The 25,052-nt window shown below is 36.4% G+C and overlaps 1 protein-coding gene across 2 annotated transcripts in view; it reads right to left on the bottom strand.

Moving 5' to 3' along the window:
• Positions 1-25,052, bottom strand: part of c11.1 (maestro heat like repeat family protein c11.1) — a 763,927-nt gene that overhangs the window by 624,561 nt on the left and 114,314 nt on the right. For both annotated transcript variants that reach the window (XM_090407949.1, XM_090407950.1), the window contains exons 6-8: positions 24,535-24,633; positions 22,219-22,370; positions 7,065-7,205 (exon numbers count right to left, since the gene is read on the bottom strand). In XM_090407949.1, the coding sequence (XP_090264075.1) occupies positions 7,065-7,205; positions 22,219-22,370; positions 24,535-24,633 (392 nt within the window). The remainder of the gene's footprint in view (positions 1-7,064; positions 7,206-22,218; positions 22,371-24,534; positions 24,634-25,052) is intronic.

The following is a 25,052-nucleotide window of genomic DNA, read 5'->3' on the forward strand; positions in this document are numbered from 1 at the left end:
AGGCAGAGGAAAATATCATTATAGGGAATAGAAAGTGACAGATCAGTATATTCAGGGAGGATATCAAGACAGGAAGGATGGGGAAGTTTTATTAATGACTGCAGAGAAATTAAATCCTACATGAATAGAAATCTCCAAAGGACAAAGGTGGTAGTGGGATGGTGTTAGTTATACAGGGAATGGATTCAAGGTGGTGTCAGAGGCTAACAGGACAAAATACAATGGAGTACTGATACAGACTAGAAGTGGCCAAAGAGAACTATAAATTGCACAAATACATGACTATCTGACTTTCATTCTATGTGCTTGTTTTCTGAACAGCCTTCCTCACTGTCCTCCACAAAGATTAAAACCTTTAGCTGTTCAAGAAACATGTTAATAGATTCCTTCTTTCTACATATAGCTGATGGGTTTTGCTATAGGTTTTGCAACATTTTTCCTGAATATCTGATAATACTAAAAACAGGAAATTGCAATTCTATGTATACAATAGCTTAATTACTGGCTACATTTTCTTAAGCTTTGGCTTTCTAATTTATTATTAGAGACAACAACACTCATCTGTGAATAATACACACACTTACTCCCTGAGTATATAATGTACAAATGGATAAGCAACTATTAGGTTAATTTTATCCATCTGCTTCTCTGCCCCATACACATGATCCTTGGATTCTAGCTAAACAGATTTTTATTAAAATTCAGTATATGGAATCTTTACAATAATTCTTCACGCCAAATCAGTTCTGGTTTCAAGAGAATATTTGCAGGTGAACAAAGGGGGGAAAAATATCTTGAGATTAATTATATACAGCAACAAATCCAACATCATCTGTTTAGAATTTAATAACACTAAGTATTCTAGATGCATACTAGAATATGTCCACATGGTTCAATTTCAAAGAGAGTCTTACTTTCTAAACTGAAAGTAATAATCCAGCATTTACTAAACAGAATTTAATGAGTATTTAGGCTCTCTAAGAAAACTTGTCAAGTCATTCAAATTTAAATTTCAAATCAGACCATTTGCAGTGGTAAAATTAGGTAAAACAAAATGTCTACAACATATAAGCCAATAATGAGCATGCTTTGTTCTCTCTTACTTTTAATACACTTGGATTTATTTGAAATTTATGGGAATCAAATTACGCTCAATAGCATAGATCACTGAAATGATGTCTATGATAGCATTATGTTTTAAATTAAAAAAAAAAAAACCATGTGCACTAGGTAAGTGAGATAAATGCGAGTAGCGAAATTGCCCGTTTGAATGGTGCCATACACAGAGCTAAAAGACAACTGGAGCGTATGGAAAAATGTGTGTTGAACGTACCGACAAATAACCGGCAGAAGTCTGTGACGGCAAATAATAGAATGTTCGCAAACGTCAATAAAATGAAGGAGTGAGTGCTGTATGGGGATTCGCTATTAAGAGGCGTAATAATTGAGAGTTTAACGAAGTCGTACCAGCCGGGTGCGAACATAAAGGACGTCAGCGAATCTATTCGACTGCAAAAACAGAGGGTGAAAGAGATGATAATCATGGCAGGAACGAATGATTTGAAAGAGGACAAAATGGAAATGATAGAGGATGTGAGGGAGTTGTTTGAGGTAGCAAAAGAGAAGAGTGAGAGAGTTAGGATGGTGAGTATCTTACCGCGGTATGACAGTGAAGTGTTTAGAAGGAGGGCCATAATTGCCAATGACTTTATGCGTGGGTTATGCATGGAGAGTGGTGTGGAATTTGTGGATGTGTGGAATGAGTTCGATGGGCGAAAGGACTTATATAAGATGGATGGATTGCATTTGAATGGAGTTGGTGGACGGAGACTTGAAAGAGTGTTGATGAATGATGTGGAAGTGGATGTACAGACTCAGGGAAACTAGATTTATTAAGAGGGGGGGAGTAAATATGCAGACTTTAGGGGGGGCAGTTAAGTGTATGAATGAGTATATTATGCCCGAGCGAGTACGACGGACAACAAATCAGAATGGGATAGTTAGTATAAGGCATCAAAGTAAGGATGGGACAAATGGGCTTCTGCGATTCATGTACACTAATGCCAGGAGTATTAGGAACAAGAAGGAAGAGTTTTTGGCCATGGTTGGCACTTCCAGGCCACAGGTTGTCGGTATTAGTGAAACATGGCTGACAGAAGATGATAAAGCTAGTGGGATTGAATGCGACGGGTATAGCGTGTTCAGGAGTGACAGGGTGAATAAAAAGGGGGGAGGAGTGTTATTGATGATAGCTGATGATCTTCAGCCAAGGAGTACAGAAGTTGAACTGCATGATGGGAAAAAAGCACATTTGAGGCTGTTTGGTGTGAGATAGAATCCAGCAGAACAAAATATACAATTGGGTGCTGCTATAGACCGGGTGATGGAGTGGATGGTGGGGATAGTATGCATAAGCAAATAGAAGAAACGAGTGGAAGGAGGGTAATTATTATGGGTGATTTCAATTATGGTAACATTGACTGGAAAGAGGAGAGGGCACATGGGAGGAAAGAATTGGATTTTATTCGGTTATTAAGGGACAACTATCTACGGCAACATGTATTGGAAAATACCAGGGGGCAGAGAGTGCTGGACCTAGTAATTGCAACCGAGAATGTGGCTGTAATGAACATGACCATGTTGCCACCAATTGGTGAGAGTGACCATAAGGTCATGACTTGGGAGGTGGCTAAAGGAGTCGAATTTACAATTAAGACAGGGTACATGTGGAATTACCGGGCTGGTAAGTATGACAAGCTTAGGTGTGTGCTTGGCTCAATGCCATGGCATGTAAAACTGCAAGGGCTGGATGTTCATAGTGCATGGGAGGTGGTTAAGAACTGTTTGCAGGAGGCAATGGTTGACTGTATACCAAGAGTCCGAATAATAAATCAAGTAGGGGTTAAATGGATGAATAACACTATTAAGCTTGAGCTGCAAAAAAAGAAACAATTATGGAGGGAATTTAAGGAGAAGGGTGACCATCAGGCACAGGAACAGTATAAAGCTCAGGCCAGGATGGTAACAAGGGTGGTAAGAAAAGCAAAAGCAGATTACGAAAGGAAATTGGCCACACAGGCTAAAGAGAATCCCAAACAGTTTTTTCAATATGTTGCAAGTAAAAGGAAAAATGCTCATGGTAGAATGATCTTAAAGAATGCTGAGGGTAGGGAGGTAACCGAATCAGTCGATATTGTGGAATTACTGAGCGAGCCCTTTGCAAGAGTATATCATCCAGGTGGTGACTTTGCAGGAATGGAAGAACCAACAGCTTATACTGGAATTGTGATGAATGAAGTAGAGGTAACTAGTCTATTACAGAACCTCAATGTCAATACATCTGTGGGATTGGATGGTATACCAGCTCGTGTCGTAAGTGAAGCGGCCAAAGAATTGTCAGTGCCCTTGACCATTTTATTTAATTTGAGCCTCAGGACTGGGTCAGTCCCAAGGGGGTGGAAAGAGGGGAAAATAGTTCCACTGCACAAAGGTGGTTCCAAGGCTGCTGTTGAAAATTACCGGCCAATCAGCATAACAGGAATCATTATCAAGGTCTTAGAGAAAATAGTCAAGAGGAAAATACAAGATTGGATAGAAGAAAATGGGATACTGTATCGGGGACAGCATGGTTTTGTGAAGGGTAGGTCATGCCTCAGTAACTTGCTCACGTATTATAACACAGTGTCGGCTGAACTGGATAAGGGTAATGGGTTTACGGTGATTCTACTGGACCTTGCCAAGGCCTTTGACAGGATACCACATGGAATTCTAATCAGTAAATTGCAGCATATGGGAATGGACATAGGGTTGGTGAGATGGATAGGAGGGTGGTTGACGGAGAGATATCAGAGAGTGGTTTACTCAGGAGTAGAGTCCACAAGACGGCCTGTGACTAGTGGTGTGCCACAAGGATCTGTTCTTGGACCACTGCTGTTTAATTTGTTCTTAAATGATATAGGAAATGATCTGAGAGGAACAGTTCATTTGTTTGCGGATGATGCGAAGTTGGGTAGGGCAATAGTGAATGCAGATGACGTCAAAATTTTGCAGGATGATTTGGATAGATTGGAGGTCTGGGCTAAGGAGAATGGATGTCAGTTTAATGTGGCAAAATGTAAGGTTATGCATTTTGGGGTGAAAAGATTGGCGGCAGTTTACTGCATTGGTGGAACCGTGCTCCAGGAAATTGATGAGGCACGAGATTTAGGAGTGTTGGTAGATAAGGAATTGAAATTTAGGGGACACATTGCAAAAGTGGCCAAATCAGCTCATCAAATCACTTGGTTGCTGAAGAATACGTTGACAAGCAGGTTATTGTTCCACTGTATCGAGCCTTGATAAGACCCCATCTAGACTACTGTGCTCAGATTTGGTCACCTAGGTTTCTTCTTGATGGGGAGGAGGTGGAGAGGATCCAGAGGCGAGTGACCAAGATGATAGCAGGTCTGTGGAATGAACCGTATGAGAATAGGTTGAGGATTTGTGGGTTGCAAAAATTGGTTGATAGGCGGAGGAGGGGAGATATGATTGAGACATTCAAATTACTGAAGGGTTTCTATAAAATTAATTCAGAAGATATTTTTGAGAACAGGGCTGGTTGTGGGAGGACTAGGGGACATCCATGGAAACTGGGCAAAAGTGTGGTTAGTAAAGGTATTAGAGCTGGGTTCTTTACTTTTAGAGTAGTGAATGAGTGGAATGCGCTCCCTGAGTCTGTGGTGGATGCTGTGACAGTGAATGAGTTTAAGGCGAGGAATGATAGATACTGTATGAATGTCAAATAGTTGTGATGAATATGATTTTGGACCTCCCGCGATGAGTCTAATGACTCCCTGGAGTTGCCCGTAATAATAGTAATAGTATGCATAATTTATTCTTCTGAGTCTCTACTGTTAGAAGAATTAAATAAAACTTACTCTATTTCTTAATGGATACCGTAAAACCCCAATACAGAAAATAATTGGCAGTTATCCTCCATTTCTCAGACTGCAGTCTGATGCTTAAAGGAGCATCTGAACAAATAGAGCAAGGATTCATTACATAAAACCTTCAAACCAGCCCAAAGGTTGTCATCTTTTTTACTGATTATCAAAGATACATCACCACCACCTCTATCCTTGCCTAGTGTTTATCAAATACCCTGTTCTTGTCATCTTTGCGACTTTAGAGAGACTGGCTGCTCTGCTACAATTAGAATCCAAGAACTTTAAGATTATATAAGATTTCTGGAATCAGAAAGTTTAGACCTTGCTTCTCATGACATTGACACTAAGAGTTAACTGGAACCAAACCAAGATACTGCACTATAGTAAGTTCAAATTTGATTGTGTATTTTTTGAATTGTGTGAAGCCCTATGCCACTGTCTTAATCTGAATTAGACTGATTATGACTATCTCTAAGTTTTGGGAAGTGGTTGCTGTTAATTGTTTATAATTTTTTATTCATTACTTAATTAAACATCTTTATCCACGTCTCTGAACTCTAATGTTATTTCCTTCTGCTGTACAGCTGTAATTGAGACACATGATATTATACGCATGCTGTATGACTTGTTCTTGTATTCAGAATTCAAATGATGTTACCAGTCAATTCTGCCTTCTCCCTGAATTTAGCTGATGACATACTGAGTGTAATAAATTCTATTTAGCTTTCCCTTAATATGTGTGATACCACTATTAAAAACATTATACTATGTCTTTAAATTTTAAAATTTAAAGTATTTAGTATAATGCTTTAAATAAAATTTAAAGCATTACACTAATTTTGAATATCTTGTGATATTCAAAATTCTTTGATATCACAAGATAATACCACACCTTATCATATCATATATATTAAGTTAAGGGGTTAATAAATCTCCGTATTATTTTATTTTACAGCCGGGTATGAAACTCGGAGATCGAAATCTAAGAATTTCATGCCGAAGAACTATCGGCGAGTCCAAGCGTAAGTCATCACTTGGGTAGTACAACACTAAGGGCAACTCGGAGCAAAGGTGGAGCAAGCTCCATCACTATCCTTAATATTTTCTCATAATATAAAACGCAGCTTCTAGGAGATGTATTACTGTTTTACATTATGAGGAGAGGTCACTACCAGACTGGTTTCGACCTTTATTGAGGTCTCATCAGTGAGTAGGTAGAACTGGAATATCAAGGTTTAAGTGAACCGAACTTACATATACCCCTGCTATATGTAAGTAGGGGTTGCTCCGAGTTGCTCTAGTGTTGTACTACCCAAGTGATGACTTACGCTTGGACTCGCCGATAATTCTTCGGCACGAAACTCTTAGATTTTGATCTCCAAGTTTCGTACCCGGCTGTAAAATAAAATAATACGGGATTTATTATCCCCTTAACTTAATTTATGTTGCCGGAAAAATAGCCTCTTGGCTCTTTATCGTAATATCATATATATCATGACATTTCTTCAGAAAACAGCTTAAAAGTCAATAGCACAGAAAGGAAATCTGAATAATGTCAGTATCTCAACAATTATAAGAGCTAGGTAATGTGATGTTATTTGGTCATAAGCCTAACTAGTAGTCTGGTAGTCTTCAGTCTTAGGTAAGCCTGAATAGCAGTACTCATCAAATGGAATAAGTATATAAAAATCATTACAAATTATATCTTGGCAATCCAACTGCCAAAAACAGACAACTAAGCCAAACAGCCAGTCAGCAGAGGATGGATTAGTTAGTGTTCACTGAAAATAATTCAGTGATAACATAAAAGAAACAATCCATAATATGAAATTAAGTTGGGTAATGTGATATGATATTTTTATTATTGCTATTTTTTCAACATATAAAACAGTATCAAAAAGATCTGAAAGCAAAATGAAAAAGAATTTTTCCCAACTTGATTCTGATACTTTCTCCTATGAAAGTGTCATAGAATTAATGTTAATTCTTAGTAATGGTAATATTACTAATTTCTACAATAATATCACATAACTGCATTTATAACTTATAGGAATAAATTCTTGACAGATATAATCTGTGTGATGATAACAATTATTTATAAAAATTGTGTATATATTTATCAAATAAGAGTGAAGTTACCTGGGTGGTATGGTATGATTCTTGCTGTCGTTTATACAGAGCTAATATTCCTGGAATTATTTTTGGTAGTTGCTCTTCTAATTTTCCTTTACTCAGTAAGTGGGTCATTTGTCCTAATGCTTCAACAACCTGCGACCGCACCTGTTAAAAAAAAAATATATATATATATATATATCATCATCATTATCAGCCATTGTCGATCCACTGCTGGATGAAGGTCTTTCCAAGATTACTGCAAAACTGTCTGTCCATGGCTCTCCTTTTTTTGTCACTGCTGCAAATCTGATGATATTGTCAATCCCCCGTGACTTAGGTCAGCGTCATGGTCATTTTTCCTCTCGTGGAATCCAATCCAGTACTTCTTTTGTCCATTATTGATCTTGTCTTCAAACAATATGTCCAGCTCATTGCCGCTTCAGATGTTTCACTCTTCTTATGATGTCAGAGACTTTGGTTTGATTTCTTATCCATGTATTCCTTTTGTGATCCAATCTTGTGATACCAAGCATACTTCTTTCCATACTAAATTGTGTTATTTTTAATTTTTGTATTTCCTTTGCATTCAGTGTCCATATTTCGCAGCCATATGTCAATATAGGAAGAATACATTGGTTAAAAACTTTTCTCTTCAGGCATAATGGAAGTTGGCTTTTGAATAGTGGCGCTAGCATCGCCGTATCACGTGGCAGTGAATTTGAGCTGTGCAGAAGAAAGTGATTTTTAATCGGTGAATAGTCCGTTTTTCTACGTTTTTGAGTGCTAAATTGTTTCTCTGAATATGAGTATACTTCAGTGGTTGTTTTTTGGAAGTTAGTTGCTGTCGTGATATAATATATTTTGGTTACCGTCGGAATCGAATGCATAACAGTGGAAGACAAAATGAAGCTAAGTTTTCATTACTGTATTTAGTTATAATTCATTTTATTTAATTATATTTAGTGTACTTGAATGTTTTGTTTTGCTTGTAATTGTTTGTACTTTTTTTTCTTATTAATTTAATGGAATTTATTAATTGAATAATTATTAAAGATTATGCTACTCGGCAGTAACGAATGATGGCGGATTCAGTTGCAGTCGCAAGTGGCATATCGCCAAGTCCTCCGCCATTTAAGAACTCTATTATAAGCAATATCATAAGGGACTTTGTGGCATGCAGTACTTGCGGCATGTATGCGTCTCGGGAATTGGATATGTGGCTTGTGAAAGAGAGAGCGGAGAGCATATGTGCGCAAAATGCAGGCAGTTGGAGGAAATAAGTGCATTAGAAATATCAATATCCGACCATGTTGCTCCAGGAATGGGGAATGAATGTAGGAACACAAATAGTGTGATAGGAGAGAATGAAAAAAATATATATATGAATGAGAAAATAATAGTTGATAGTGTGGAAGGTGTGAGTGACTGAAAGTATAGGAAATGGTTTTGTTTGGGACAGTGAATTTAGATTAAGAGTGACTGACTTGCAGAGGGAAATAGATGAGCTGAAAGAGGAGATGGAATGTCTTGTGAATGAGAGCAGAAGTATGAAAGATAAGATTAGGAGAATGGAAGAGATAAATGCAAGGCGAATCAGAGTAGGGGAGAGAGAGAATTTTGGGAGTATGAGTGAGAGGTATGGGGGTGCTAGAAGAGGAGAGAATAGAAACAATAGAAGAGATGGAATGAGAGAGAGGTATGGGAATGCTAGAAGACAAGAGGATGGAAACAGTAGGAGAGACAGAATGAGAGAGGGATATGGAAGTGCTAGAAGTGGAGAAAATGGAAACAGTAGGAGAGAGAGAATTAGAGAGATGGATGGGAGTGCTAGAAGAGAAGAGAATGGAAACAGTAGGAGAGAGAGGTATGGGAATGCTAGAAGAGAGAATAGCAGTAGAGGAGAGGGAATGAGAGAGACCTATAGGAATGAAAAAAGAAGAGAGAATGGAAACAATAGGAGAGAGGGAATGGTAAGATGTATAATGCATGGCGACTCAATGATCCGTGGTGTTCAAGATAGGATGTGTGAGGAGTGTTTGCCAGGAGGAACGACAGAAAGGGTGGCTATGGCAATTAAGAGAGGTGAAAGGGTGGATGAGATGATTGTGATGGTAGGAACGAATGACTTGAGTGGTAATGTAAGTCAGGCAGAAAGAGATATGAGATTTTTGCTTGAGGCTGTATGGAAGAAGACAGACAGAGGAAAAATAGTGTGCGTGTTGCCTAGGTATGATAATGATGAGCTGAGCAGAAGAGCGGTGATATTGAATGGCATAATAGCGAGAATGTGTGACAAGAGAGGAGTGGTATATGTGGATGCTTGGAGTGCGTTTGAGGAAAGAGAGGAATTGTATGCGAGAGACCGTTACATTTGAATGAGGAAGGACGTAGGCATCTGGAGAGATTGCTATTCTGAACGAGTCAGTGTGTCCCAGGGAGGATGATAGCAGGGGTGGCCTCTTGTGGGAATGGATACTTGGGAGAAGGGAGATGATGTCACGTAACACTGAGCCCAGTGGAGTCTAGAAGGGATAATGCTGGGTATAGAAACAATGGCATTTATATGCTTTATACTAATGCTAGGAGTATCAGTAATAAGGGAGAGGAATTGGTGGCGCAGATAGCATCAGCCTGGCCAAAAATTATTGGGATCACTGAGACGTGGTTGACAGAAGGGGGATATAACAACAGGAAAAGAAATCGCTGGGTATAGCATTTTTCGTCAGAATAGGAGGGGAAAGCGTGGTGGTGGGGTACTGCTTATGATAAGTGATGACCTATGTCCTCTAAGAGTGGAGGCTTTGGAAGGAAGTGAGACAAATGATTTTGAGAGCGTATGGTGTGAGGTAGAGGTAGGCAAGACAGGATATTTAGTGGGGTATTGCTACACTAAATATCCAGGAGCACAGAGGATGGGGCCCAGGAGATGTTTAGACAGCTAAGTTTGGCAAGTGCAAGAAGAATGATTGTTATGGGAGATTTTAACTACAGTAGTATAAATTGGAGAGAGAGGAAGATGCATGTAGCAATAGGGGAATGGAATTTCTAGAATTCTTGAGGGACAAATGTCTTAGGCAACATGTAACAGAGGGAACAAGAGGTTCAAGAGTTTTTGATTTGGTTATAGCATCAGAAGAGTTGATAATAACTGAGTTGACATCTCTCCCACCAGTTGGAGAAAGTGACCATATGGTTTTGACTTGGAAAATCAATAGACATGCAGGATTATCAAAGGGACGGGAACTTATGTGGAATTATAATGCAGGTGATTATAATAGTCTTAGACGTCAACTTCGGGAAGTTTCATGGAGGGAGGAATTGGAAGGCTGGGATATCATTAGTGTGTGGGAAATTGTGAAAGAATATTTGTTAGCAGCAGTGGTAAGTTGTATACCACGAGTGAAGAAGAGGACACAATTTGGAGTAAAGTGGATGACAAACAATATTAAACAGGAATTGCATGCAAAAAAGAGGCTATGGAAGAGATATAAGAAGACAGGTGAAGAGAGGATGCATGAAGAATATAAGACACAGGCCAGAATAGTGACTGGTGTGTACGGAAATCTAAACTGGAATATGAGAGGAGGTTGGCCCTAAGATCCAAAGAAAATCCTAGGGAATTTTTTAGCAATATGGCCAGTAGGAGGAGAAATGACTGTGGAAGAATGATATTGTGGGATAAAAATGGGAATAGAGTGACTGATGCAGAGGACATAGTGGAATTGTTCAATGAACACTTTATTGGAGTATTTCATCCTAGAGATGTCAGTTTTAATGCTTACGGGATAGGGCTGATTCGAGGTTTAGAGGTACAGGAGGAGAGTGTGTTTCAGATACTGAGTACTCTGGATGTTAGTAAAGCTTTGGGACTAGATGGTATTTCACCACGAATTTTGAGAGAATATGCTAGAGAACTGACAGTGCCTTTAACCTGGCTTTTCAATGAAAGTCTGGCTTCGGCAAAGATGCCCAGGGAATGGAAGGAAAGTAGCAGACCATTGTATAAGGGCGGTAGCAGACTGGAAGTGTCTAATCATAGACCAGTTTGTGTGTCATCAGTAGTTGTTAAGTTGTTAAGAGAAAGTAGTGAGGGGCCTTATACAGCAGTATTGGGCAGATGAAGGTAATGTTATCTGTGAGAGTCAACATGGATTTGTGAAGGGGCGCTCTTGTTGTAGCAATATGCTAGCCTTTTATAATAAAGTTACAAGAACGTTAGATGAGGGAAAGGCATATACTGCAATTTTCTTAGACTTAACGAAGGCATTTGACAGGGTACCACATGATAAGCTGATATTTAAGTTGTAGCACATGGGTGTGGATGTCAGATTGGTCAACTGTTCAAATCATGCAAAAAGGGTTTACATGTGAGCACTCAAAAGGATAAAAGGCAAAAGGGTGCGAGAAACAAATTGTGTTTGAAAAAAGCTCTTTTTTGTGAAGGAATAAAGTTGCAAACTCCTACTGCCAGAGGGTTTGGAATCTTATTTAGTACTGTATCCAGACAACAGGCAGCATTTCAAACCAATGGAATGTGTTCCAGACATTTGCTAAGAGGTCACCCTCACTTTACCACAGAACATGAAGACAGTGGTTAAAACAGGAAATAAATATTGACGCATCACATCGGGTAAGCTTGCAAGTCAGCTCCATTCAAAGCACAGGTATACAGATATCTTAAACTGTAGCAAGACGTCTGCAACAATTAGGCCTATATGCCCTGAAGACCTGTAGTCTGCATCCCTTTATCCACAGCTTATTGTAGGGCACGTTTTCAGTGGTGGTGTATCCCTAAAAACTGGACAAGACACCAAAGGGCTAATGTACTCTTTACAGTGAGAGTCATTTCAGTCTTTCCTCTGATTCCAGACAACACTTGATCTAGCGTGAAAGTGGTGTTGCTTACCATTGCGAGAATGTTCTTGAAAGGGGAAGATAGATATGGCAGTGTTGGGGTCAGGGTGTGAGGAGGCATTATGCTTAATGGACACACTGAGCTACAAGTGCTGGAAAAGGGACTATGACTGGTAAACAATATTGCAGTGAAGTTCTTCAATGTCATGTTTGATTGGTCCATGGTGCTTAGGTAAAGAATTCATTTTTATGGATAACAATGCCACACCACATCATACACAAGCAGTGGAGATACTTCTGGAGGCAGAGGATATCAATCGAATTGAGTGGCCAGCAAGTTCCCCAGATGTGAACCCCATAGAACATTTGGGATGCACTAGAGAGAGACCCATTGATGCTCAAAATTCTCCTCCAGAAAAGAAACAAGGTTTTATCCTTGCCCTGAAGGAAGAGTGGTCAAGTTTGCTTCATGAATTCCTGAATCAGTGCTAAGCATGATACGTTATGAGAGCTGCATCACAGTTCGGGGTGGACATATTCCATACCGAAATGTCTCTCCACATAGTTGCCTATTTAACTACATCCTTACGTAATTTGTAACTTTTACCAGAAACATATTGCAATTTAATCTGTAACACATTTTTTGTAATATAATTTATTAGTAAGCTGGCAATAAATTTACGTCCACATTTGGCTGTGCTCATGAAAATATTTTCATATACAGGTAAAAATGTAGTTCATCCTTAGCTTTTGGATACCAGTGTATATTGTCTACACAAGCTGCCATACTCATCTGAATTTATCCAATAGCATGGAAGTATGCCTTTAATCCAACTTATCCCTAAAAAGATTATCTTTGCTATCTTTGCATTTCAGAGTATTCGTCACAGTGCCCTCACCTTAAGTTTTAAAAGTGATGAAGGTCAAAAGCAAGATCTTCACTACCTGGTAACCCATCAACTAATTATTAATTGCCAAAATGAATCTGTCATTTCTCATTGTACAGAACTCCTCGCCAATCTTATCCACCTTTCAATCAATCAATAGAAAGCTGTGAATACTTGGCATTCTTAACACTTCCAAGGCATTTGATTGTATGTCCAGTATCAAGAACTTCTCATTAAACTAGAAATTTTCAGTGCTATAAAAACAGAGTCCTGCTTTATTATCCAGAAGAAAAATCCTAGTTTACTATTACTTATTTTTGATAATGTTCTTATCTCCACTCAAGATAAGTTTTCCCTTCTTGAGCTGACTTTCACACCTAGCTTATGATTATATAATCATCACATCCATAGCCTTCTCAGCCTCTAACAAACAAAGTATCCTTTTCATTCAAAATACTACTCTCTCTTGCTCAATTCCCAATATTTTATAAATCTTAAATCCAACCAACCTTAGAATACAGCATTTGATATGGTCATTCAAAACCTCCCCAAGAATTCTTGATTTTATTCAGAAGAGGGAAATCTGTCTAATCTGTCTGCTTTCATGGGCCTTACTTCACTTAACTGGCCACTACCATTCCTTTCTTTAGTTTAATCATGTAAGATCATGATTAACCAGTGGTCAGCAACCATATAGAGTATGGCTGGAATTATCTCTATGAGATAATTACTTGAAACAGCACATAACTGAAGGGACACGTGGTGTGAGAGTGTTGGACCAGGTCATTGGTTCAGAGGATATATGCATAAGTAAGGTGTCCTTGTTACCTCCAATTGGTGAGAGCGATCATGTGGTATTGACTTCGGAGACTGCAAAATTTGTGGATTTCTCTCTTAAGAAGGGGTATATACGGAACTAAAGGTTAGGCTATTATAACAAGCTTCAGAGCAAGTTTGCAGCAGTCCTATGGCAGAACATATTGCAGGGGAAAGATGTTAGTAGCGCATGGGATAAAATCAGCGGGCATCTGAGGAAGGCAATATCAGATTGTGTCCCCATGGTCAGGAAGACAAACAAGGTAGGCGTTAGATGGATGAGTAGTAATATCAAGCTTGATCTGCAAAAAAAGAAAATGTTATGGAGAATTTACAAGGAGAAAGGCGATCAGTACACCCATGAGCAGTACAAGGATCAAGCTAGGAAGAAAAGCTAAATCAGATTATGAGAAGACCTTAGCCAATGAGATCAAGGATAATCCCAAAGAGTTCTGCTATGTGGCAAGTAAAAGGAAGAATGACTTCGGAAGGATAACCTTAGTGGGTGCTGATGGTATTGAGGTGACCACTTCAGATGTAATAGTAAAGTTACTGAGTGATCACTTTTCAAAAGTCTATTACCCAAGTGAGAGTATCTCTGTACCTGTAGCAATAACTAATGTGAGAATTGAAGTTAAGAAATCAGAGGTACTTAGTATACTGCAAAATTTAAATGCGAACACTGCTGTAGGTTTAGATGGAATATCAGCTTGGGTGTTGCATGAATGTGCAAAGGAATTGTCAACGCCTCTTACTTGGTTATTTAACTTAAGTTTTGAACTCTGGTAGGAGTGGTGGTAAGAGTATTGGAAAAGTTGGTTAAAGACAAAATTCAAGAATGGGTGGATCAGGATATGATACTCTATAGGGGCCAACATGGTTTTGTTAAAGGCTGATCCTGACTTAGCAATTTATTACCTTTTTATAATAGAATGACATCTGAGTTGGACAAAGAAAATGGCTACACAGTGGTACTTCTGGATTTTGCTAAGGCTTTTGACAGGATACCCATGGAATACTGTTGCACAAATGAGGATGGATACTAAACTGGTGATATGGATAGGAGAATGGCTCAGGGAGAGATACCAGAAGGTGGTGTATGGAGGAGCAGAGTCCAGGATGAGGCAGGTGACAAGTGGTGTGCCTCAGGGCTCTGTGCTTGGGCCATTATTGTTTAATTTGTACATAAATGATATAAATGGCTTGAAGGAAGATATTCAGTTGTTTGCTGATGATGCAAAGTTGGATAGCACAATAAAAAATCAAGCTGATGTTGAGAATTTGCAGGATGATTTAAATAAGCTGGTAAAATGGGCAAAAGGAAATGGATGTCAGTTCAATGTGGAAAAGTGTAAAGTTATGCATTTTGGGATTAAAGGATTACCAGCTGTGTACTACATTGATGGAATGGTACTCCAAGAGATTGATGAGGCTAGGGACTTAGGGGTGTTGGTGGATAGGGAGATGAAGTTCAGGGGACACATTGCTAAGGTGTCCAAGATTGCACATAGGATTACTTGGTTATTGAGGAACACACTAACATCTAGAGATAAAGAGGTTATTATTCTCCTTGATAAAGCATTGATACTTCCACATTTGGATTACTGTGCTCAGGTCTGGTCACCTGTATTCCTTGGAAATGAGGAGGCTGTGAAAAGGGTTCAGAGCAGAGTGACTAAGTTGGTGAGTGATGTAAAAAAATGCTCCTTACATTGATAGATTGAGAGCTTGTGGATTGCAGAGGTTGGTTGATAGGTGGAGAAGATGGGATATGATAGAAACATTTAAATTATAATGCAGGGGTAATGTTTCAGCTGTGTGATAGTGATGGAAGAACAACAGGTCATCCCTGGAAATTAAGGAAAAGTGTGGTTAACAAGTGCATGAGAATGAGGTTTTTTGCCTGGAGGGTCTCAGTCGTGAGTTTTTCGTCTGTAAATAAATTCAAGAACAGATATGATAGATATTGTTTTGATAGTTTGGGTCTCCTGCGATGAGTCTACTGACTCCATGGAGATACCCGTAATAATAATAATAACTTATCTTTTTAAATTAAGGGGATATAAAATCCACATTGTTTTAAAACTGAATAAGAAACTCAAAGATTGGAATCAGAGAGTTTCATGCCGAATATAGTAAACTATAAAATATCGGCAATCACTGGCGTGAGCTAATGCAAGTGACCCTAGTACATAGTACAATATCGGACAACTCGTTGCAAAGGTGGGGGAAGTTCAGATTGCTATTCTTAGGTATTTTCCATAATGTAAAAACACATTTCCTAGGAAATGTATGCTGTTATTACATTATGGAGGGAGGTCACTACCCAGACCGGTTTCAGCCTTTTTTGAGGCCTCATCAGTGAGTAGCTAGACCATAATACCAAAGTGTATAGCGAAAAGAACTTATATACTCTGCTATACGAGTTTCCAAAGAGGTGCAACCATGAAGTTACTTAAATATAAAGAGCTAATAAGCTTCATTTCAGTGATATAAACAATATTTTAAATTAAGGGGATATAAAATCCACATTATTTTAAAACCGAATAAGAAACTCAAAGATTGGAATCAGAGAGTTTCATGCCGAATATAGTAAACTATAAAGTATCAGCAATCACTGGCATGAGCTAATGCAAGTGACCCTAGTACTAGGGTCACTTGCATTAGCTTTTACTATATTCGGCATGAAACTCTCTGATTCCAACTTTGAGTTTCTTATTCGGTTTTAAAACAATGTGGATTTTATATCCCCTTAATTTAAAATATTGTTTATATCGCCAAAATGAAGCTTATTAGCTCTTTATATTTAAATAACTTATCTTTTTTATTTTATCCTCTTCAAGAAATTTAATATATTTCTTCTTTTACCTTACCTTGTCCATACATGGCACTGTGGTGTTATCTATAAACTATAAAATGTGTGGAATAATTCCCATTAAACTGCATTAGTATAAACTATTAATATCTGAATAATATCCTTGAATACACATACCAACTGTTCTATATTCAATAAGGGTTTTTATGACTAAAGCGCTTTGTTTATTTTTTATAGAGCATGGTTATTTCACGGACAACACCGCAGATTATGCTAATGATGAAGGGAACACTGACATGTACAGGATGTTATGATTCCATTGTACATGGCTTTGATCAGACTGCATATGGATCACTGTGCACAGATTTAGTCACTTGGTTTTCAAAAGGATGATGAGTTGTTGGAGAGGGTTCAGAGATGATTGACTGAGTCAGTTTCTGGACTCTGGAGGCTGCAAATCACGAAGGGAGAAACATGATCAAGACATAAGTTAGTAACACAGATTAATATGGATGAGATTTTTCATAGAATAGCTGGAGACAGGGGGAGAACAAGAGGCTTTCCCTAGAAGCTGTATAAGAAAGGTGTGACGAGTACATTTTATGCATGGAGAGTGGTGGGTGATTGAAATGTATTCCCTGAAAGTGTGGTGATTGCATAGAGTGAATGCATTTATGTCAAGGTATGATGAGCTGTGTGAGAGAGTGAGACCTCCCATAACATATCTCCTGATTTCGTGGAGGTCTGACGATGTTGATAATAATAAGGCTACTTGAGACTAAGGCAATTACTGTGAAGTAATTAGTATCTGTATATAAGCAGGCTAGTCATGAAGAGAATTCATATGCAATATGAATATTTCACTTGGATAAAGGATTAAAAAAGAATATAATTTCTTGGCATCTTTAATTCAGTAAACTGAATACGTGAGGTCACTAGAAATAGTGGACAAGTAGACAGGAAACAGAGGATTAAATTTGGAAAAATGTATGATTTTTGACTATGAAATAGGATTAGATGGTATAAACTGGATTTGAAAATTGAATAGGATATCGAAAAAAATTACAGATAAAGATTATGGTAGGTAAGAATTTAAGTTTATAAATCATATTGCTAAGATAAATAGTAAAGAACACCAAATTGATCTAATTAAAAGAGGCTTCACAATTGCAAGAGGAAGTCATGATATCCTTACTTAAATCTCCTTACTTAAATATCATGCATGTTTTGGATTATGGCTCACAGAACTTTGGTCATCTGGATTTCTGATGGCCATTAAAAGTATGTTGAAGGCATTAAATAAGTCATTAAATTTTAAACTGCCATTTGCTGAACTAATAGGACAGGAGACTTTCACTGAATTTCATAAATTACTTCGTAACAAAGCAGATATTTTGTAAATATCCAGCCTCATTTGCATTTGGCTAAGTATGGACTTTTTTTGCTTTAATTATTATTTTATTTTTTTCAGGTCATTTATACATGAATTTGAGGAAAATAAGAAGCCAGAAGGCTGTCTTCTCTGTGATAATGATGCCATGTGAATGCAAAAGAAGTGGAAGGTGAGGTTGACAAAAGTTATAGCCAATAACTCTGGCAAGAGACCAGAAAGCATGATGTCATGAAAAATTTCTGTTCTTAACCCTATGTGTGTATATATACATATATGTGTGTGTGTATATATATATATATATATGTGTGTGTGTGTGTATATATATATATATATATGTGTGTGTGTGTGTATATATATATATATATATGTGTGTGTGTGTGTCAGTTCTGGATATACTATTAATTTGTTTACAACCATTTCGAGCTTCAGCATTAAGACAAAAAAAGGAAGATAGATTTTAACAAAAACAAATTACAATTCCTCTTTTGCACAGCCTTGGCACACTCAAGGCTTAGATAAGGAAAAAGAATTTAAAGTGAGATGGGAAATAGATGTTTCCATGTAATAATAATTACTTCAGTGATACATTCTGTTGAATGTGTAGATAAGAAGGCTGAAAAACAAAACTTTAATGAAGGAATAGCAAAGACAATACAAACATGGATAATTTCACACAGCATTCTTATAAAGCAGATAATGTAGATGAGAGTAGCTGTATGAATTCTGTTTGCTGCATGGAAAAAGAAATCAACACTGGATTGTGGTCTGAATTGTCTTCAGGGTAATCAATGTCCAAAGTATACTTAGAAGACCTATTTGTAAAGAAGAGATCTAGTGTTAGGAGAGTGATTATAGTTATATAGTCATAAGTTAATTCATGACAACAACTGCCACAGCATCTTTATCTGTATCAGTGCTGGAAAAAAAAGCTAGTTTGAGTTGTGAATATTAAAATCTCAATGGAAAATGACCTCACTGTTAAGAAAGTTGGATTGATGTCTTGCATTTAGAAAAACAAAGATATTCAGGGGTTGGAGGCATTAAAAGAATAGACAGCAAAAATTTCACAGAATAGGCAGATTTTTACCAAAACAGATCATCTAAAAGAAGATATTAAAAGTTGGAAACTCACCAGTATTGCATATAAGATCAAAAATATGAATAACTACCTTTCAGAGAAGGAACGAGTAGAAGAGTAGAAAAGAAGCTGAAATTTGAGTTTGTTAAGAAAAGTAACTGCATGCATTGAAATATTTTGGAAGATTTGCCTTCATCCACATGTAAACTATTTTTCTTTGACTTTTCATGGTTACTCTTCAAGCAAGTAAAATAGTGATAGATAATACAATACTAGAACAAGTAAACACTTTCAGATACTTGGAATGTGATCTATCATACGAAGAAGAAAAAGACATAGACACTAAAATATCAAACTTTGTCAAAGTAAATGGCATAATAAATAGTATATTTAAGCCATCCCTGGTACAAAAACCAACTAGAATCAGACTATATAATGTCTTGTCAAAACCAACTCTACTATATGGAAGCGAAACATGGACCATGAAAAGGAAAGATGAAAAACGAATTCAAACAGCAGAAATGAAGTTCCTCAGAAAAACAGCTGGATATACCAAGTGGGACCACAAAACAAATGAAGAAATCTTACAATCCCTGAAAATCAAACCAATTAATTACTACATAAGACAGTATAAACAAAAATGGCTAGAACATTTAAATCGAATGGACAACAGCAGACTACCAAAATTATTATACAGATACAAAATAAGTGGAAAAAGAAGAATCGGAAGACCAAGAAAGAGATGGCATGAGACTGGAACAGGCCACATGGCCTATATTCCATGATAGGAAAAAGAAGAAGAAGACTCTTCAAGCAGAATTGAAACTGAGAGAGACTCCTCTGCAAATAATGGACTTGGTGATGATACCCCAAATACCACTTCTTGGACCCTACAGATACATCTAACAGAACAGTGATGGCAAAATTTGCTAGCTGATCTGGAAGATTACTAACTTATCATTACCAGTAGGTTCAGTCCAGTATATTATCTGGTGGCTGTTTTGAAAGATACAACTAGACAAAAAAAAAAAGTTGGATCTTTCCATGACATCTGACAAAGCTCTTAAAACATACTCATTCAGAGTGAAGAATTTATGGACACATAACACGTTAGAATAATTATTTTACTTATAATTAAGGAAGTAACATTCAATGCCTCGACCTCTGTATTGAGGTCATCATCAGGAAAGCATACATATGTACAGGACACAAGCTACATGACACTACACTACACATAAGTATGATAAACATTAAAAATTAATTGACAAAATAACATAACCTTTTCATACTAATATACAGATGATTTAAAAAAAAAATTATAGCACAACTACAATAAACAAATTATGAAGTCCTCTCATATTAGGGTTTTCTCCGTTTGGGGTTGTTCTGGATTCTATATGGGTTGAAGATGAATCCTCCAAATTCTTGGAATAATTAATTTATCATTCTTGTTCAGATTTGGATGATGTTTCAGCATTTCACAGGCTTCTTTGAACTTTCTTTCAAACCAGGTTTTGGCTATACAGAAAACATACTCATGTTACATGACGGAAGAAATGAGGAAAAAAAAACTAAGCTTTTGCTTTAATCAAAATATGGTTTTGGCCACTTCAAGCTGTCAAGAAGCAAAGTAATGGTATTAACACTGGACAATTAAACATTACCAATACGGCACCATACAGTAGTATCAACAACACAGAGGTCTGACTTTTTCTTCTGAGTGGTGTGGATGCCTCACTTGGATCCCGGCCCATATTAGTTCACTTCTAGAAGGTTTACTCCAATCTGTCTAATGCCTATTGGAGATATATTCATGGCATCTAGTGGGATCACTGAAGTGATCCCAACAGATTCCCTGACATAGGCACAAGGTTTTGTTACTGCAGATCACCTAGACTTTGCTGAAGTTCAGCATACTCCACACTATGGTGACCAGAAAATCATTTCCATCAATGTTTCCAATGTCTCGAACTTTAACCTCAGAAGTCTGGGGGGTAAGTTCGAGACAGAACATGAAATCAATCTTGGCTATCCCAAGAAGAAAGTCATCCCTTCCCTTTAGCCACAATTTATACTCTATGTTAATACATATGTTAAGACTATGTTAATACATAGTTGTAAAAAGTTGTTACTGCCGAATTACAAACTGAAACCCAAATTGAAAGGGACAAATTTTAACAGAGATCCTAAATAGATAATCTGACTAAATTCCATCCACCAGTATAGAATCAGAACTGACTGATTGAATTATTTACCCAAATCAGGCCAAGGAAAATGACCTGCACATTGATATATTCTGGTATACATTCTAAATACCAAGTTTTGTAAGTTCAATCCAATCACAGTGAAATTTTTCAATGTCAATCCCAACCATGAAAGTTGCTAACTTATAGCAAATTGAGTTACCAGCTGAAGATTAAGTAATTCAGAAATCGTGCTAAATATCAAACATAATACTTTTCAAGCCATATCTAGCTCCAATAAGTGAGAAAATGGGTTCACATCCAACAAACTCCTACCACCCAAACATGAAAAGTTTGCATCATTACCAACTCCATATCAACAATTTTCATCCAAGTTAATCTGTTATCTATCAGGACACTGATATTATCCGATATATTTTGGTCTTCTAAGGTACCTTCTAACTGCATCAATCCAACTATATTTTGGTATTCCTTTGGGTTCTTTTCCTGCCTTTGAGAAAATCAAACACTTGTTTTGCTAACCTTTCCTCTTCCACTGTTTAAGTGACCATATCACTTAGATTAGCTCTGCTCACACATTCCTGACTGCTAACAATGTCAAGTTCCTTCTTAATATCCTTATTTTTAATATGGTTCAGCCACTGATGCCATCTATTCATTCCCTTAATTTTTCTCAGAACTACTCTCATATCTGTGATCTCCAGTTCTCAGATCCATATGTTAACATTAGTTTCTTAACACTCTCTTGTATAGATATTGTGTTTTAGTACACTGTTTAGTTATTGCTATATATAATTTCATAAAGAGTTTCACTCATTTTTTTTTCTTCCTGAAATACAGTAATTAGAACCAAAAGTAAAATGATTAATTTCTGAAAAATTTCAAACCTGAATTTAGTAAGAAATTAATCCAGCAAGAGTTACAGAGAAGCAGAAATAATAAATCCAATAAGTACTTATGGTATATGTAACATATATGCAAATATATCTATCTACCTACCTACACACACACACACACAATGTATGTTAAAATAATAATGAATGGAATTTGATCACGTAATTGATTATCAATAATTTCTGAATTTATTTTTTTATTCTCGAATATAATGAATATTTAAAGGAATAAAATTACCTTAGGCTCTCTTGACTGAAGCCAAGTGTTAAAAAGAATATCATAAGCACTGCTTATCTCACTTGAAAAAACATCTTTTTTAACAGAAGGATCAGGCGCTTTTTCAATATTAGCAAGGTACTCTAAGATGGCCTCTGAGAAATGTGCAAGGGCTGTAATGATCCCAAGTTCTTAAAATTAGATATATCAGTAATAATCACAATTTGGTAACAACAGTTCTAGTATTTTACAATTCAGGAATGAGTATTCAGTAATTAATCATCATTTTTATATAGCAGACTAAACATATTTCTTTATTTGTTTAATGTTGATAACGTTTCGTGACAGTACAATTGGATGGATATAACACAGCATGATCTCGAGTAGGGGATATATATATTGACATCCTTCCAGCAACATCCTGAAGAAGCCACTAATAACCAGGACTAACTACAAAGCGTCACTATTTTTTTCTTATATCCAAGTAACCCTTCTAATTTCTGTCCATCTTCAGAGAAACCACCACAATTTTCCTTCTACAGTATTCTCTTCTGCTATCTCAAACAGCTGACAATTCATGATGCCCATTATCATACGTTTCACTGCACCTGCTCAGAAATACAGAAAGCAACTTCCACTCCACATAACCATCATTCATCACCATTACTAATTTTCAATGTATTGCTCAAAATAGCAACGTAGTTATTTGCATAGTGCAGAAAAGTTATTCATAATTTTGTCATGAAACAAGCAGAATTTAAAATATTCGTTCAATACAAAAAGCTTAATTATTTCCATAACATTTTTCCATAATTATTTCCCTAAGTACAATGGCAATTTGGCATTTCCCCATAAGTAACCAGTTCTTTTCAAATAACATTTGCCTTTATAAAATAGTACCAACATTTTACACTCTGACAGCTTATAAAAATATAATTAAGCTATAAGTTCTAATTTAAATTACTACCTTATATCTAAGTAAGACTTCAGTAGCCTAAGATTTTAAAAAAAAATCCCAAAACATCTTCTTGCAACATACAAAAAGAATACATCTAAATAACTTTATAAAATAATATGATGCATAACTCCAAAGCAATTTTTTGTATATTTTCAATTTTGTGAAATACCTGAATTTTAATATAGATATCCTACACAATTCTCGTTACCGCTTTCACTGAACAATAATTGCTCCAAATATTCCTCCTGAAAAAAAATATTTAAGTGTAATCCATTCTGCAAACACAAATCCTTTTAACCATCAAAATCAGTTCACACTAATCATAATGTACATCATTTCTCCTCCAATGAATCATTCGCAATCACAGCTCTCAAGCAGGTGAATCTTGATACAACATGGCAAGAAACTTGTGATCTAGACTACACTGCTCTTCTTTTTTGGTTAACTCTTTCTTATTGTATTTATCTCTTTTCATATTTTTGTTCTGACTAACACAATCATATAATCCACTTACTTGCTTACATATATGCTACCTTAGTCACATCTAAATTCTTCTGTTCCTGGAAAACATGTTTCATTACTTATTTGTCAAGCACACACACACACCTCTATTTGTAGAATTTCATATATCACTGATAACTAATAATTAAGGAATTGACAGCGTACACTATAAATATAAATTAAATAAAATTTAACATATACTTTCCGATATTTCGGCAAACAGCAATAGTAATAAATTCATATTACTATTGCTGTTTTAGATGCTAATGCCTCTCCATTCTTGTTTGCATTCCACTTTCATCACCACTTGCCATGGCATCATGTTTATCCCTCATTTGAAATTTCAACGACAATCAACATTTTACACTCAACAGTCTGCCTAATCAGCAAATTCTAGAAAATCTAGGACCAAGATCTTTTTTTTTCCATACTAATTAATTCACTACATTATATATTCATACTACCCTCAAATGAAATATTTCATATCAAATTCAAACAAAGGTATCACTATGTCCACTGGTATTGTTAATAAACTTATTTTAATAAGATTGCAAGAGAGTTCTTTTATAATAAACCCTGGTTAGATGTTTAAATAACAATGGATAAGTAAATAATTAAGCCCACGAATAATTAAAGTATAGTTAATTTAATCTTGGAATTGCGAGAGAGAGAATGTCACGTGAAATTTTAGTTTTTCTTTAGAATATAAGTTCATTGAAAATTGTTCAGTAAGGTTTTCCACAGACGTGAATTGCCTGTTCATAATTACCAGCCAGAATCAAAACATATGTAGATGATTCTTACATTACCTTGGAGTAATTTTTACACATTGTTCCTGAAGCATTACATACAGAAACTGAATATTTAAAATGACATACCATAGGCAAATATCCATTTCATGTTTTCTTGCTTCACCATTCCTAAAAGAGGAAGCATGGTCCCAAGAATGGCTTTGAGAAAAGGTACCATCCCAAATACTGAAATTGAAAATAAAAGTATAATTATGAATATGATCAAACAAAAATTTCAATGCAAAAAAAAAAAAAAAAAATGAATTAATATCACCTCTATATATATGCATATATATACTCTTATTAATGGAACAAATATCCCTCCAGTTTAAAGAATACATACGTGACATGCAAAGCTGAGTCAGGATATCAGTTGTTCATTCAAATATCATTTTGATGTCATTTGAATGAACATTAATCCTAAAAAAGTTTCATGAACACATGGAAAAATTTTCCAAAGGAAGGAAATAATAGATGTTATTTGGGGAAGATGTCCATATGTGATGTTTTGTACTGCAATTATGCATTCTCATGACAAAATTAGCAATATAGTGAAGAAATGGACACAAATAGGTGAAATTAGCTTAACAATAGATCTAAAATAT

This window comes from Typopeltis vanoorti, chromosome 18 (genome assembly GCF_054136105.1).
Source record: "Typopeltis vanoorti isolate ZY-2024b chromosome 18, IOZ_Tvanoo_1.0, whole genome shotgun sequence".
Taxonomy (NCBI): Eukaryota; Metazoa; Arthropoda; class Arachnida; order Uropygi; family Thelyphonidae; genus Typopeltis; species Typopeltis vanoorti.